General features: G+C 35.9%; 1 protein-coding gene across 5 annotated transcripts in view; it reads right to left on the bottom strand.

The window, feature by feature from the left end:
• The window catches only part of CUL1 (cullin 1), a 47,015-nt gene that overhangs the window by 19,763 nt on the left and 12,519 nt on the right, over window positions 1–14,733 (bottom strand). For all 5 annotated transcript variants that reach the window (XM_031592035.2, XM_031592033.2, XM_031592034.2 and 2 more), the window contains exons 3-7: window positions 6,452–6,626; window positions 5,231–5,398; window positions 4,097–4,147; window positions 2,739–2,829; window positions 1,552–1,715 (exon numbers count right to left, since the gene is read on the bottom strand). In XM_031592035.2, coding sequence (XP_031447895.1) covers window positions 1,552–1,715; window positions 2,739–2,829; window positions 4,097–4,147; window positions 5,231–5,398; window positions 6,452–6,626 — 649 coding nt within the window. The remainder of the gene's footprint in view (window positions 1–1,551; window positions 1,716–2,738; window positions 2,830–4,096; window positions 4,148–5,230; window positions 5,399–6,451; window positions 6,627–14,733) is intronic.

The raw sequence follows: 14,733 nt of genomic DNA, 5'->3' as shown, positions 1-14,733 counted from the left end.
CAGCTTTCTATACATTCTGAGCTTCAAGCAAAGCAAGTTGCTTCTGTGAGTTTTTGAAGTTTAAGGTTCAGTTACTATTAAGTTCATTCTACTTGTCACTAATCCCTAGTTCTTGAAATAGCAATGACCTTCAGACAGCTTTTTACTGTGCAGAGGAATCCTGCATGAGCCATTCATTTGCATTGTGAACAGCTGAAATTCCCTTATTCTGTTATATCTATACGTGCAACTATGTAAGATATATAGTAGAGGATGAAAGTAAAGAAAGTGAAGGGGAAAACGCAAATGAATTCAACAAGAATGTAAATACAGATATGCCAGGGAAAAACTGATTCTGAATAGCTATTCTAATGCACTTAAAACCGGATTCATTTTACAGCAGTATTTCTAGTACTTTCCCTCAAAAAGTCTTTTTTATTCTCCTTCAGTAAGTCATTAACTGAGGAGATGTACTAAGAAAAAAAGACACATCTGTGTAGATCTGAAAGCAGTGCCTCCTATTTATTTCCATGGAAACCAGAACAGCTACATGAAGCATAACAACACTACCTGACATAGCATTTTCTCAGCAACAAAACTATTTTTCAACATAGTCACCAGCATTAGTTACGCCTTTTCACCTGCAATGAACAAGCGGAAGTGACCTACCGTCACTGCTGCTGCTACTAAAATGCACCACCCACCACCTCACTGTACTAACACTCACTGTTTGGGCTCCAAAAACATTCCGCAAGCATCAATGAATGTTAATGGATACAATTTTTTCCACATGGAGGAATTCAATTCCACACAATTCCATGTCAGATGACATTTTGTCTAACTGCCCCAATGCTGCCAGGCAACAAAATGTAATGGAATACTGGCAGGAAGGGTCGATCTCCACCAACATCTGTCTCTGATATCACAGGCCAACATAAAATAAGAGGCATTACTTTCAGAGTAGCCTTTATATATAGCAACATTTGTCTAATATGGAACACAAACTATTTATTTTAAATTCAGCCAATAACCAGGCAAGAAATAGTACTGTTTATCCAGCTTACTTTTAATCACCTTGTCTCTGGTTTTGGGGGATCCTAGACATTAACAATTTAAATCCTAACTCTGATGATCAGAATTAACGCGTAAGGTTCAGTAACTGAAAATATTTCAGATCATTATTAGCATTCTAATTTCTCTATGGAGGTCAGCTTACTCAGGAAGAGATTTCAATAATGTGCTAGCACACAAGTTCCTCATACAAGAACAGCAAGTTGCAGGTCTAAAGCAAATGGTTAATCTGGTGTCAAATTCTGAAGCCTAACAAAAATTTCTGTCTAACACCCTCTTCTGGTTTGCCCACTAAGAAATTTTCAAACATTCACTGTGCTTCCTGAAACTCACTCAGGAGACAAACTTCAGAACAGATTAAAAGGAAAACACAGATGCAAATCACCTCACGGAACAAGAGCTGATTGATTTTGCCTCTATAAAATAACTCATTTTAAGAAACCGATAATAAAAGTCAAGAATTTTTTTTATTATTTTACCTCTACGCAGAAAATAACCTACCTTCTTCATGTACTCTGTGACTGGGTTCTGTTGTAAGAATTCAGTACTTTCTCGTGTATAAAATCTCTCTGTGTCAGCAAGAAACTGAGATTCAAATGATTCTTTATAGACAGTTAGTGTAGGTCCTTTTGCAAACGCATCATCTTCATTCAGCCCCAGTTCCACTAAAAAAAATGAGCAAACAATGATAAGACTATCTTCTATGAAGTAGTCCCTTGCAAATACCTTCCAGTACCTACAGGAAAGCTGGACACAGACTTTTTATAAGGGCATGTAGCAACAGAGCAAGGGGAAACGGCTTTAAACTGGAAGAGGGCAGATTTAGACTAGATATTAGGAAGAAATTCTTTACTGTGTGAGTGGTGAGACACTTCAACAGGTTGCCCAGAGATGATGTGGATGCCCTCTCCCTGGAAGCATTCAAGGCCAGGCTGGACAGGGCTTTGGGCAACCTGGTCCAGTCAGAGGTGTCCCTGCCTATAGCAGGAGGGTTGGAACTAGATGATATTAAATGTTCCTTCCAACCCAAACCATTCTATGATTCCATGAAGTAAACAGGTCACCTCCCCTCTAACTTAAATGAAGGTAATCAACTGTGACAACATCAGCATCGCTTTTTTTTTTTTTTTAAGCAAGCATTTATTTTGCATTTAAAAAATAATCAGTGTAAGTTGTTACTCATATAAACTCTACTTCCTGATACTACAGATTACAGGAAATGATAAACTCCACATTCATAAAACCTGGTTAAAACTACCCTTCCATATTTCCCCTCTTAGAGTTACAGGTTATGAGCATATATATTTTTAGCAATTAAACTGATAATTAATCTGTATGGTGAAACTCTCAACTTTATGCAAATGAAAAAAAATGAACATTCAATTTCATCAGCTATCATGTTTTTACCTCTCTAGTTTTTTCTCCTACAAAACAGAATAAGCACTCAGTGCTCTTGTATATCAATTCTCTTTTCAACCTTGACAACTATTTTATTATTAACTGTAGTTGTGTGTCTACCATCTCCACGTACATAAAAAGAAACTTATAGTAAAATAAACATAGTTATATCAAAAGTATCTACTGGACATCCAAGGACGTGGCAGCCTACTTCTGAATTCTGATAAGATTATTATTCTAACTTTTTAAAAAAGAAAATAACAAAACAACTTTAATGGAATCTCATTTACCGTAAGATTGTACGACTCCACTGATCAGCCTTGTATTGATAGTTTCACCATTTCTTTCCTTTTCAATCAATTTCAATACAGCATTTGTTACCTTAGGGAACAGAGAATAAAAGCAGGTCAACAGAGAAAACTCTGATAGGTCACAAACAGGATTTAATCAGGTATGTATTCCTATATTCAAGACAAATTAAGCCCTTTAAGAACAAAATTTAAAGACACCTGAAGATATAAAATTTATACAAACATTACTGCCAGTATACTACAGCTCTAAGTTCTACAATGTGACTATACTACAGTTAGTCATGAGCCATAAAAGAGTATGAATATGCTTAAGATTTTTGTGCTTGTTCCCTTTATTTCAGTTTTTTCATTCTTAAAAAAGCTTTAAGTACTTAAATGAAACTTCTGAGTGTTTTATACCTGAAAAAAAAGAAAACTGCAAGAGCAGAACTTCAACACCTATACCTTTATGCAAAGAAAGCTACTGACCATGCTGATGAGTGAAGTGGTGTAACTACTTTTCTTCAACTGAAATCTAATTTGTACTTAATAAAATACTTCTTTTAATCATGAAATACTGGTAAATAAGAGCGAAATATAAATAAATAAATACAATATTTCATTGTGATGTAACTTGTTGTTTTATATTGATCGAATAAACTAATTCAAAATATTTGGTTGACCTGAATTTCCCAGGCATCAGTATAAACGAAAAGGTTTACAGTAATACAAAAAGAGATCAAAAATCCAGGTCTGTTACTTATCTGTTTTTTTTTTCACTGAATCTTTACTTTCTCCAATTTTAATACAACACTGTCATGTACATACATCACACAGATGTACATACATCATGTACTCCTGCCTGTCCTGACAACATTTAAGTACTGGAATTTCAGGCTTCATAAATGCTTTAGAAGTTTATATTGGTTAAAAAATAACAATACAAAAGGAAAATTACATGCCTAGCTGTCATTCACACAAAGAATATATCTGCTAATCTTACACTTACATACGATACAAAAAGGATACAACTTGACATTCTGCTTCATTTAAAGACTTTTTTTTAAGACCAGCTTTTTTTTTTTTCTTTTTTTTTTTTTTTTAAGAATGCCAGGTATTCTCTAAGCAAAGAGGGAACACAATGGGTTGAATATGGAAGTACAACCATTGGAAAAAACAAAATTCAAGACAAAGTTAATTCCTTCAAAATAATTATATTTTTAACATCATAAAAAAGCAGCAAAAAGATCTGCTTTATTTTCTAGGGCTTTTTTTTTTTTTGCACCTGAAATTCTCCCTGGAAGAGTTATAAAATTAATCCTCTAAAATAATGCTACAATTATATAATCTATATATACCTGCTTATTTAACGGCCTGAATAAGCAGTCTCTCCAGGTCACCAAGGCAAGCTGTAAGTAAGGGAAGGGAGATGAAAAATGGAATAAAAAAGTACTTATACACACATGCATAACATATACACACAGTAACTTCTAAGAAAAGCTGATACAGTATGCAAAACACTCCAAATTTTTATGATTATGTGGCGGTGCACATATTTCTCATTCAATAAAACAGATTTACAACAAAATCACCATTTATTTTGTTACTAATTCCTCCTATGGGGTTCCTTTTCCAGACTGAGAGTGATCTCCCACCAGCTCTGAAAAATAATGAACTTTGCAACTTTGACAATGGACAGCTTTTTCTATTGAGGATATTCAGGCTGGCACAATCCCTTAGTATGGGACTAGTGAAAGGTAGAACAATTGAAAGGCAATTAAATAAGGATAAAAACTGATATTCTATCCAACGTAAAGTTATTTTAGTGAAGTAGTAAAATAACATCTCTTTCCTAGTGCATCACCAGCAAGGACAATCCTTACCCTTTACTCTCAGAAGGGTTCCATATTTTGGATAATTATGTTCTTTCCTTTTTTTTTTTCCCCTTTTTTTTTTTTTTTCTTTTTTAAATTACTGTACATTTGGGGAAAAAAAAATTATCAATATCAAATCAATTTTCCAGTCTGTTATTGCAGTCAACACTTGGCTTGCGTCTTAGCAGCTTGGATGCTAGAGATCTGAAGTGTGTACTGAAGCAAACAGAAAAGAACTGCAGTTCGTTCCCTGTTCTCTATTTGAAGCATTTGACTGAATTCTATGTGGAAAACTGAGTCCACACAGATAACAGCACATACAGCAAGTATTCAAGTCAGCTTGTGACAATCTAATGTTGGTAGCCTCAATGGGTACAAAGTGAGTACATCTCATGAAGCATTTACATATATACTGAGTTGGTGGGGGGAAAGGAAGGGTATCCTAAAAGGACACTGAAAGGAGTCAAACTTCTTTCAGCAAATTGTACAACAATGCCCACTTAAAAACTTCTGTGAACTTCGTACAAGCACTAAATTTTCACGAGCAATGGTAATACAAATACAGCAAATGCCAGCAGACAGAATGAGCAAACCACTCACTTCAAAAAAGTCACCTACCGAATAAATTTCATATATTCCTTTACGACCTTCATCACACTCACGACGAACCCAGTGTCGATTGAGGTAGGCACATATCCCATTCAGTACTTTGCTTGAAAACCTATAATCTTCCCACTGTTGAGTGTAGAATTTCAACACACTTTCATCCATCAAATCCTCACCATCCTAAAAAAAAAAAGTTTGCCAGTAGTGTAGGGTAATTTTAAAGCGCAACAGAGACACGTATAGGTGTACAATATATCTACACTAAGCAATAATTTAGAAGGAACAATAAGGGTTAATGAATTTATTCTTGCAATAATAAAGCACAAAACAAAAATGGCTCTTCCTAAACAAAGAAAAAATAGATAAATAAAAAATAATACACAGAAAACCACCCACAAAAAAAAAAAACACAGACAAAACTCCAGGAGACTCTACTCCCTACAAGAGAGCAAGACAGATCTGCACTGGAAACAGGCAGCTAGACTAATGAGAGTGATCTGTAAAATGCACCAGGACAACCATAAAATATTCAAAAAAAAAAATAACCTCTTCACCCACTCCTACTGCTATTACTTGGGTGGCTGAAACAAATGAGCATAGATGGATAAGGTCTTCTATAGAAATGTGTCAGGTAATAAATGGAAACAGTTCGAATTATCATGGCAATAAAACAGGCATGCATCCTGGATAAAACTGGGAGCCAACTTTCTGTCTTGTAATTAATTTACACAGCTGCATACTTACAGGACTCAATTCTTTTATTGTTGCTCAAAATTAAAATCCTAGAAGTTAAAAGCTTAATATTGAACACCTTCTCAAAAATAACTAGAAATTGCTCTCTTACAAAGCAGCCTTAAGGGTAATTAGCAAATTAGTGTCTAACATCAGACATTTTCAACATTACAGGCAACCATCCTCTCAGGATTACTAACATGCTAGTTAACTGATTAGAAAGTCTGGCTACACTTGTTCAAGTTACAGGACAGCTTAAGTTGGCATCTGATTTTACTTTAACAACCCACATACATAACTCTTTTGCAAGATTAGGAAAAAAAAGCTCACGCCAAGGTAGATCCTACAATACCTTCTAATGGTTAACAGAATAACTGAGACAAAACAAGTTTAAGTTAATTCAATTTACTTTTGATGACTGCATACAGTTCTAATTTTGCAGGTATGAGTTTTCTCCTCAACTCGGCCCATCTTACTACAAATACCAATCCACTATCTTACCTTAAGGAGATTCGTCAAGTAGTTCTTCAGGAATTCTTTTAGTCGTTTGTACAATTCCAAACCCACAAACTGAGCACCTCCAGGTGTCTGACCTTTTTTCGATTTAGAAGGAGGTACTCCAGCTCCTCGTGCTTGATTAGACTGGTGTACACTAGTACAGTAGTTATAAACATGACTAACAAGGAAGTTAAGGAATATCTGTGTGAGTATAAGCTATTAAGAATACAATTAAAAAAAAAACACATTAATTTCAAGAAGCTGTTTTTATATGGTCATAAATGACCTAACCATAATACGTTACAAGACACATTAACGAATGGAAAATAAAAACAAAACTAGAAAAAATAATTTTAAGCAGAATTATCTGTAGCAGAATGTGCAGAACTGAGAGTTTACAGCAAATACTGAAACAAACACTGAACTTACATAATGCTTAACAAGACCACTGGGAAAACAAAGCAATACAGTTCGTTGACATTATTCCAAAGCAGTAAGTGGAAATCACATTGTTTGAAACACTTCATGTAAGTAAGCAAAGTGGAAGAAGATGCACTCCACAAAAAAGAAGGAGACTAACAACTGAACTTCAACTGGATATAGACTTGGATGCCACAAGAAGTTACTCTGATGATTCACTCAATAAATTATTAGCCAACAAGAACAAAGATGCTAAGCAGTTACACTTCTGTTGTGAGTCTGAGGGTGCTGTCTCTGTGACATCCCTTGCTAGAATAACACTGTAGTAAGTAATCTAGAAGGTCTAATACAGTTTTAACTTCTGTTAAAGCCAAGCTTTAACCACTAGACAGGCTTTGCCTGTGGTATGCCACACATTAGGAAATTAGTATAGTACTATACAGAATTCCTCATTGAAGAGAGTAATGTCATACATTTTTTCTCTGGATATAAAACTCACTCTTCTCACAAAGAAAAGAAGCAGGGCTTATCTCACTGCTTAACTTTAAAATACGTAAAGTGCTTTGGATCGTATATGGAAGACCCTTCACAGTGACACAAGGAATATGGGGCTTTGATTCATAAACACCCAGCTGGGAATCTTGCCTCCTCCTTCCTTAGCTCTCCTAAACCAAGTGGCTTTGAGCAAGCCTAAGAATAAAATGACAGTGGGTAATTCTTACAGGTTTGGTAAATACTGCCTGATTAGAATACTTCCTGCTCTTCTCTAACAACAATCCCAATAACCTTCAGAAAAATAAACAAACAAATAAAAAAAAACAAAAATAGAAGACATAAAACCTTTTTCCAACTCTGTACACTTTGCTATTTACAATCAAAACTTCTTTTAAACACTGAGATAGACTTAATCTTTTATCCGTTTCCATCCAAAGCAATCCCAGAGCTGCAGAAGAAATTGTATTAGTAGTGACCATCTTTATTCACTATTCCAGCTTGAGTCTTGCTAATCAAAGTGTCCAAAATAACACTTTGAGCTCTACTTTAGTTGTTCTGCACCTGTTATGTTGGACTGCCTGTATAACAGGCAGCTTGTAAATGCAGAACTCTGACACATTACACATAAAAGACTACTCTCTCACACTTTCTTACCCCAGATCTACATTCTTACCAGCTAAACCTAACTACTGACAGAAAGACACTGACATTCTCAGAGATGTCCAGCCCTGCCTTTTGACAGAGCTTTAGCTTGGGGCTGCTCTGTGTTCACTGAGCTGAGTATGTGCACTGCCTTGTGCTTGCCCTATCCCGTGAAAAGGAGCTCAGGAGAAACCTTATGGCTCTCTACAACTACCAGAAAGGACATTTTAGCAAACAGGGTCAGCCTCCTGTTCTGTCACTAGTTACCTTGAAAAAGAGGTAATGGCCTCAAGTTGTGCCAGGGGAGGTTCAGGAATGATGTTCGGAAAAATTTCTTCTCAGAAGGAGCAGTGGGGTATTGGAACACACTGCCCAGGGAGGTGGTGGAGTCAAAAGAGGTCACAGGCATGAGTTGATGGTTGGACTAGGTGATCTTACTGGTCCTTCCAACCTTAATGATCCAATGATTTTATGTTCTGCTTGCAGCAAAGTACCTGTTAGGAAATACTTCTGTGGACATTTGCACGTAGTGATTCTCACACTATAACAAGAAGGGAAGTTAATTTGCCAACAGCCTGCACTATAGTGAAATTGCACTCCTCCCCAGGCTTCTGGCTGCTAACTTCAAGCTTACACTAGCAAACAAGCAAACCACCTACAGGATGAACAGATTAATCTTTAACTTCCACCTCATTCTTATGGTGAAAGGAGATCAGATCTACTTATCTGAATTAAAATTTGAGGTGGGAAGATCAAAACGAAGCTTAAAAATGTATACAGCACTGTGTGAATTAAGATGAAAAATCTTTCAGAACTTTATTTTTCCCTAAAGCTCTTTAAAAATGTGACACAAGAAGCATCCAGAGACAAAAACTAGTTTTACCACCTTCAGTACAGCATACACTGCTTTTGACAATCTCTACTTTAAAAAGAGCGGGTCAAAAGAACAGTGGTCCCCACAAAACTATTCCATAGTGAGTTTATGGCCCTGTACATCATCGTTTCCTTGAAGGAAAACATCCTGACATGACAATGCACCTGCGTGCTTCACCTCATCTTTGCCACCTCCTTTTTTCCAATAGTACAGGAGTTCACACACAGCACCATCAATTTGGGCTGGCCAAGTAACTGCCATTACATTAGCCATTTTCCTTTTCCCACATCATTTGCTGAGCAGTTCTGAACTTTTGTCACATGGAAAGTGAAACACACTCAGCAGCACTGCAAATACACCACCAAAATAGAAGCTTGAAAGTGCCATGGCCACCTCTAAACTAACTTCTGCCCCAGAAAAATGCTAAAATACTCCATGCAGGAATTTTTTCCTGAAGAAGCAGGTGCGAAGAAAAAATATAGGAGACAAGTATCAGTTCTGTAATACAACACAACAGGAAAACACTTGCACTTTGTACAGATGATACAGATAAGTCAGTTCCACAAGTCCCTAATCTTAAGTAAACTCAGAAGCCCCATTTTCTTTAAAATGGATTCCCCTTTAAGTGAGGCAGCTGGGTCCCCACAGCTTTTCCATACTGCTGTGAAAAATTAGCATAGCTGCAATAAGTCTGCTTGAGGAACAGATAAATAAAAAATAAAAGGAACTGAAGAGAAAGTAGAAATAATATAGTACAAAGCTATACAGCAGAGAAAAATTACAATAAGGCTTTCAAAAAGGAGGAGGTATGCAACAACAACTAAGCCAAACAACTTCCCAATCAGTTTCTATCGCTGCTTCTAATCCCTTTCATATAAAAATCAATTTTAGGCATAAATTTGCTATTTTGATTATCAACAGCAGCAGTTAGCTATACGCTGAGTACTCTTGTCATTTCAAGGGTAAGTCAGGGTAGAATAGTTTCAGATTTGGCTACACTTGTCAAAAATTTGTATTTTTGTTAATAATTACAAAGCTATGCAAGAATAACATATACATAGGGAATTATTGAAAACTCTGACCAAAATAGTTTTCTATACTTGTAAAACCACTTCTAATAGAAGCAATACAAGTTATTATTTAAATAGAAAAGTATTTCACATATTTTCTTCAGGAAGATTAAAGTAATTTCAACACAGATGCATCCAATTTTGTAACACAACCTCATGCGTACCTAAAGTTTCCAAGAGAAGTAGACAAATCTACATGACTTAAACTGCTTATTAACCAGATTAATAAAATTCTGTACAACTTTCTGAAATCATGAGGTTGCCAAGATCACATCACTTTTCAAAATAAGCGCTTTCAACTTGAACTTCAACCTCCTGAGGAGTTGCAATGGAAAAACAAAACAAAGTACCACAAAATAACCAAAGAAAAAACTCATAAAAATAAACACAAAACCAGAAGAGTTAATTCTTTTCAGGGAGGTATCAGCAAGAGTCTCTTCTACATGCGTTAAGTTCATTCAGAACACGAATTTACAAATACCCTACAGAGTTTAAGCAGACCAAAGGGAAGAAGAAAAAGAATCACACATTTCAGTCTTTGTACAACGCACTACTGCTCTGTTACGCCATTCCCATTTTAGCCAGGGAAGGACTGAGGCAGAGAAAGAAAGGACCTGCTACAGAATCAGTCATGCATTTACTGTGAGAATTCAGGCATAAAACTCTGATACATTAATGTATGTCTGAGATCTGAGAAACTTCCAGCAAAAACTATTTGAAGACTAGCAGGTAACATTCTGTTTCCCTCTGCATGGTATAAGCTCAAGAAAAGAGCAGAGAAATACTGAAGTGCAAGGAAAAAAGGCATTTTCAAACATAAATACATATATAAAGTCTAGAGCCTTTATTTGAACATGCAAGAACCAACATAACTGAGGCTGTTTTTACGCTTAAAGTACTTGAATTGACAGAAGTCTGTTTTCTACAGAATATTCTTGGTTACTATAGAAGCAAGTAGAATAGGAAGCAATCAGCATAGAGAAGAAAATTAAAGGAACTGATCACATTAGTATAAATACACTCTGCACTTCTTTCAATCCAAAGCAGCAGCTTTCACAAGAATACCTAAGACCATGCGATTATATCTACATTTCCGCACAAGTAGTAGTAGATCCTTCAAAAAGCATAAATATATACCATTACTTCTATCTTCACATTCCACGTAAGCATTAACTGGTAGAAATTCTAATAAACATTATATTGAATTTAAATAGGATTAATAGTAGACAGCTGAGGTTGCTTTGATGCATCCAGAGTAATCAAACCATTTAACATTAAAATGAAAGAATGGCTTTGAATGAAGGAATTTCAAAAGGAACGCTTTCTGAGGTTTAAGAACTGCATGCCCTAACAAGCTGGTATCTTTTTCTGTGCAGAAAGAGTAACAGTCTGTTCAGAGGGAAAAAAAACCCACACTGTACTGCCTAGTAATATCAGATCCATGTGATCAGTACCCTCTGCTTATTAAAAACCTTATTAAAGACAGGATTTTTAGTGAAAGCCCCTAGGACAAGGATTCCAACGGAAGCAATTACAGAGACCTTGGCAAATAGTTGCCAAGGGAATAACATGATGCTGCTTGGGCAGAATATTTAACTGGTACTGACTATCCACAGGTAAGAACACGTTGAATGTATTTAGGTATTCTATTTTATGAACGGGGAGATTATCCTAAGTCATCTGGCATTTTTAAAATGTTAATACACTATATCATTATTTAAGGTTTCTCTTTTTGCTAACATCTGAGATGAATTAACTACCTCAAAAGACACATCATAATAACCTTTTTTCATATGCTTGCTTACATTTTATATGCTTACAATTACTTACATTTCATGCAACGGATAATCAATAACCCATGCTGCCATTCTAGAAATATAGTTAATCTTCTTTACTATTTATCTTCCCTGGATGAAGTTGATGCTTGCCAGGTAACTCTATGCTTGCTTGTAACACAGCCTAGGACATTATTGCTGCAGGAGTTACTGGGCTCTTCAGTCCTAGAAATAGTCTAATTATCTGGGTAAGAGACAGAAAAGCACCCGAATAAAGTACTTCATTTCAACTGTGGAGGGCCAGGGGGAAAAACAGTCATCTTTGAGAACAAGCAGTATTTTAAAGGAATTTTCTTTCTAAATGGAAACTGTACGTTCTCAACAGGAAATAAAGAACATGCACAAGAATGTAATTAAAGTACAATTCATCAGAAGTTGGTAAACAATGGTGAATAAATAAGACTGCTAAGGTGCTCTGGCACAGCAAAAGAGAACCACATCAATATATGCAGTACTAAGAAACATTTGGGAATGGTCTGATCTGACAAAAAAAAATCACCTTGAAATCAGAAGCACAAATTAATCTAGATTAGTAAGATTAGGGATGAGAATCTTTCAAACTACCATTCAGAAACAAGATTTCTTGGTTCATCTCTCCAGTATTTCCAAATCTAGAAAACCTTTGGAATAATCCCTGTGTTACTTACGCTAGAAAAAAAAAGGAGAAAAATACTATCTTAAATACAAGCTCTGACCCATACTCAGAGATTGAAGCCAGTGTTTCACACAGGAGACTCTCTAAATAAAGAGAACAGACAAGAAATTGGATCTGCATCCTAACAGTCTGAGCTACACAACTCCTTCTAAGATTCATTTGAAAAAAAAAAAAACACAAAAAACTTGCACATCTCTTATCAATTCTGGCCCAAAATTTAATAGCAGACAGAAGTAAGGGCAGCTGTGCTTACATTAATGGTTATTTAATGGTTAATTAGAGATATCAAACATGTTATTTCAGAAGCAATATCTCATCCAAATAAATAAATAAAGATAAAACAAGTAAAATAAAAGAAAACACAACACAGTGGGAGAGCACAGGCAGACAAAAAAAGGATGAAGAAATGACTACGCTGTCCACTTCACAAAATTTCCAAAGTTGGTGTTGCATGATCTGGCATTTTTTTAAAAAAAGAATAGGATTGATCTTCAGACATTACAGCTGCAGCTGAAACGAATCTGCTTTGCTTTCTAATCCAAGTTTTTTCATAGTCAGAGCCTCCCGAAAATAAGTCTATCCATCTTGTGGACTTGTTGAGCAAACGTTTCACGCATAGCATTTAAAAGGGCAGAAACCTTTAAAGCACCATTTTGGACATACGCACTTGATACAGAATGTAAACTCCACTCTTATCATCACAGCTGTTTTAAAACTCAGCCTAATCAGTGCCAAATATTGTGAAGTACCACATTATTAAATTAATCCACAAATAGAAGTCAACCACCAGAATTATGCACTAAACAAATTCACTTATGAAAGAAGCAAAACTTACCTTAAACTCTTCAGGCTCAGCCTCTCTTGCTGCTTCTCTTGAAGCAACAGCAAGAAGGAAATGAGAAGTTAATGTGCAACATACCCCTTTTTCATCCCATGAACACTTAGGAATATCAGGTAGAGAAGAAAAAGGCCAATGTTTGTAAGAATAACAGTATACTAAGTATGTAGGTCACCCCAAAAGTAATGCCTCGTTTGTTTCCATGGAAACTACAAGAGCATAACAACACTATTTGATAGAGCACATTCTCAGCTACAAAACACTACTTTTCAACATAATCATCACCATTAACTATGCACTTTCACCAGCTATGAACAACAGCCTGCATGGCAGGCTCCTAAAAATTCCAACTGTCACTGCTGCTGAAACAAACCACCCACCAACTCACTATACTAACATCCACTGCATAGTCTCCGTTAATGTTCAGCAAGTCCACAAATGTCAATGGATGCCAGTTTTTCTATGTGGAAGAATTCTATGACACCTTTGCTTCATACACACTTTCCAGTCAGATGCCATTCTGTCAGACTGCCCCTCCAACTGCCATTTGCCACAGCAACAAGATACAATGGAATACTGTCAGGAAGTTTCAACCTCTATTGCCATACCAACACATGCCACTGATACTGTGGGCCAATATAATAAAATAGGAGGCATTCCAACATTCCATTACATATGAAACTTTTCAAACTTCTGTAGATTTCTTGCACTTGGTCAAGAACAATACCACTACTAGCACCACAAGGAATCAGTCTCAGAAAAGACCTCAAGTCTTAGAAAAGTTCTGATCCGAAACCAAATGGTATTCCATCTTCCCATCTCTACTAAAAAAGTAACCTAGATCCTCAGACTGTTCAAGGTTTTTTTCCTTCTTAGGAGCACGAAGTCGGCAGGTACAGATAAGATTCTATAACCATTCTGATCATGTAATCACACGTACAGAAAACCAACTTCTGTCTTCTTACAAAGCTCAGAGAATCACAGATCCTTATAGCCTCAAAGCTTGTCTTTTCAAATAAATTAATAGTGACTAAAACTTGAGGTGCAATTCCAAATATGTATCAAAAAAGCTTTGAACATGGTTTTATGTATCAGAATAATAATCTATACAAAAAAACCTCAAAGAAAAAAAAAAGAAAAATATCACAGTTGCTTGAAGCAAGAGAGGAAATATATTCAACTATTATTTCTTTAATCATAGTTGTCTACATGCTTGGCTTGGCTGTACAACAATCTTTTTAAGGAGCACTTACTCTGCTATATAATCGGTTTGTAAAGCAAACACTGACCAACAGATGCAGAACAGGTCTGGTGAGAAGTTTTATCTTACTGTAGTTCCTCATCAAATCCATTTATATACTTCTTCCTCAAAAAGGCAAAAAAAGTAGGATTACTCAGTTTCCAAACAAAGTTTGGAAATCAAACACTGAAGCTGTGATACAAAAAGAAGCACAAT

The sequence above is a fragment of the Phasianus colchicus genome, chromosome 3 (genome assembly GCF_987193195.1).
Source record: "Phasianus colchicus chromosome 3, bPhaCol1.hap1.1, whole genome shotgun sequence".
Lineage (NCBI taxonomy): Eukaryota > Metazoa > Chordata > Aves > Galliformes > Phasianidae > Phasianus > Phasianus colchicus.
The sequence above is the reverse complement of the archived record's forward strand: the minus strand, read 5'-3'. Positions and strand labels throughout refer to the sequence as shown.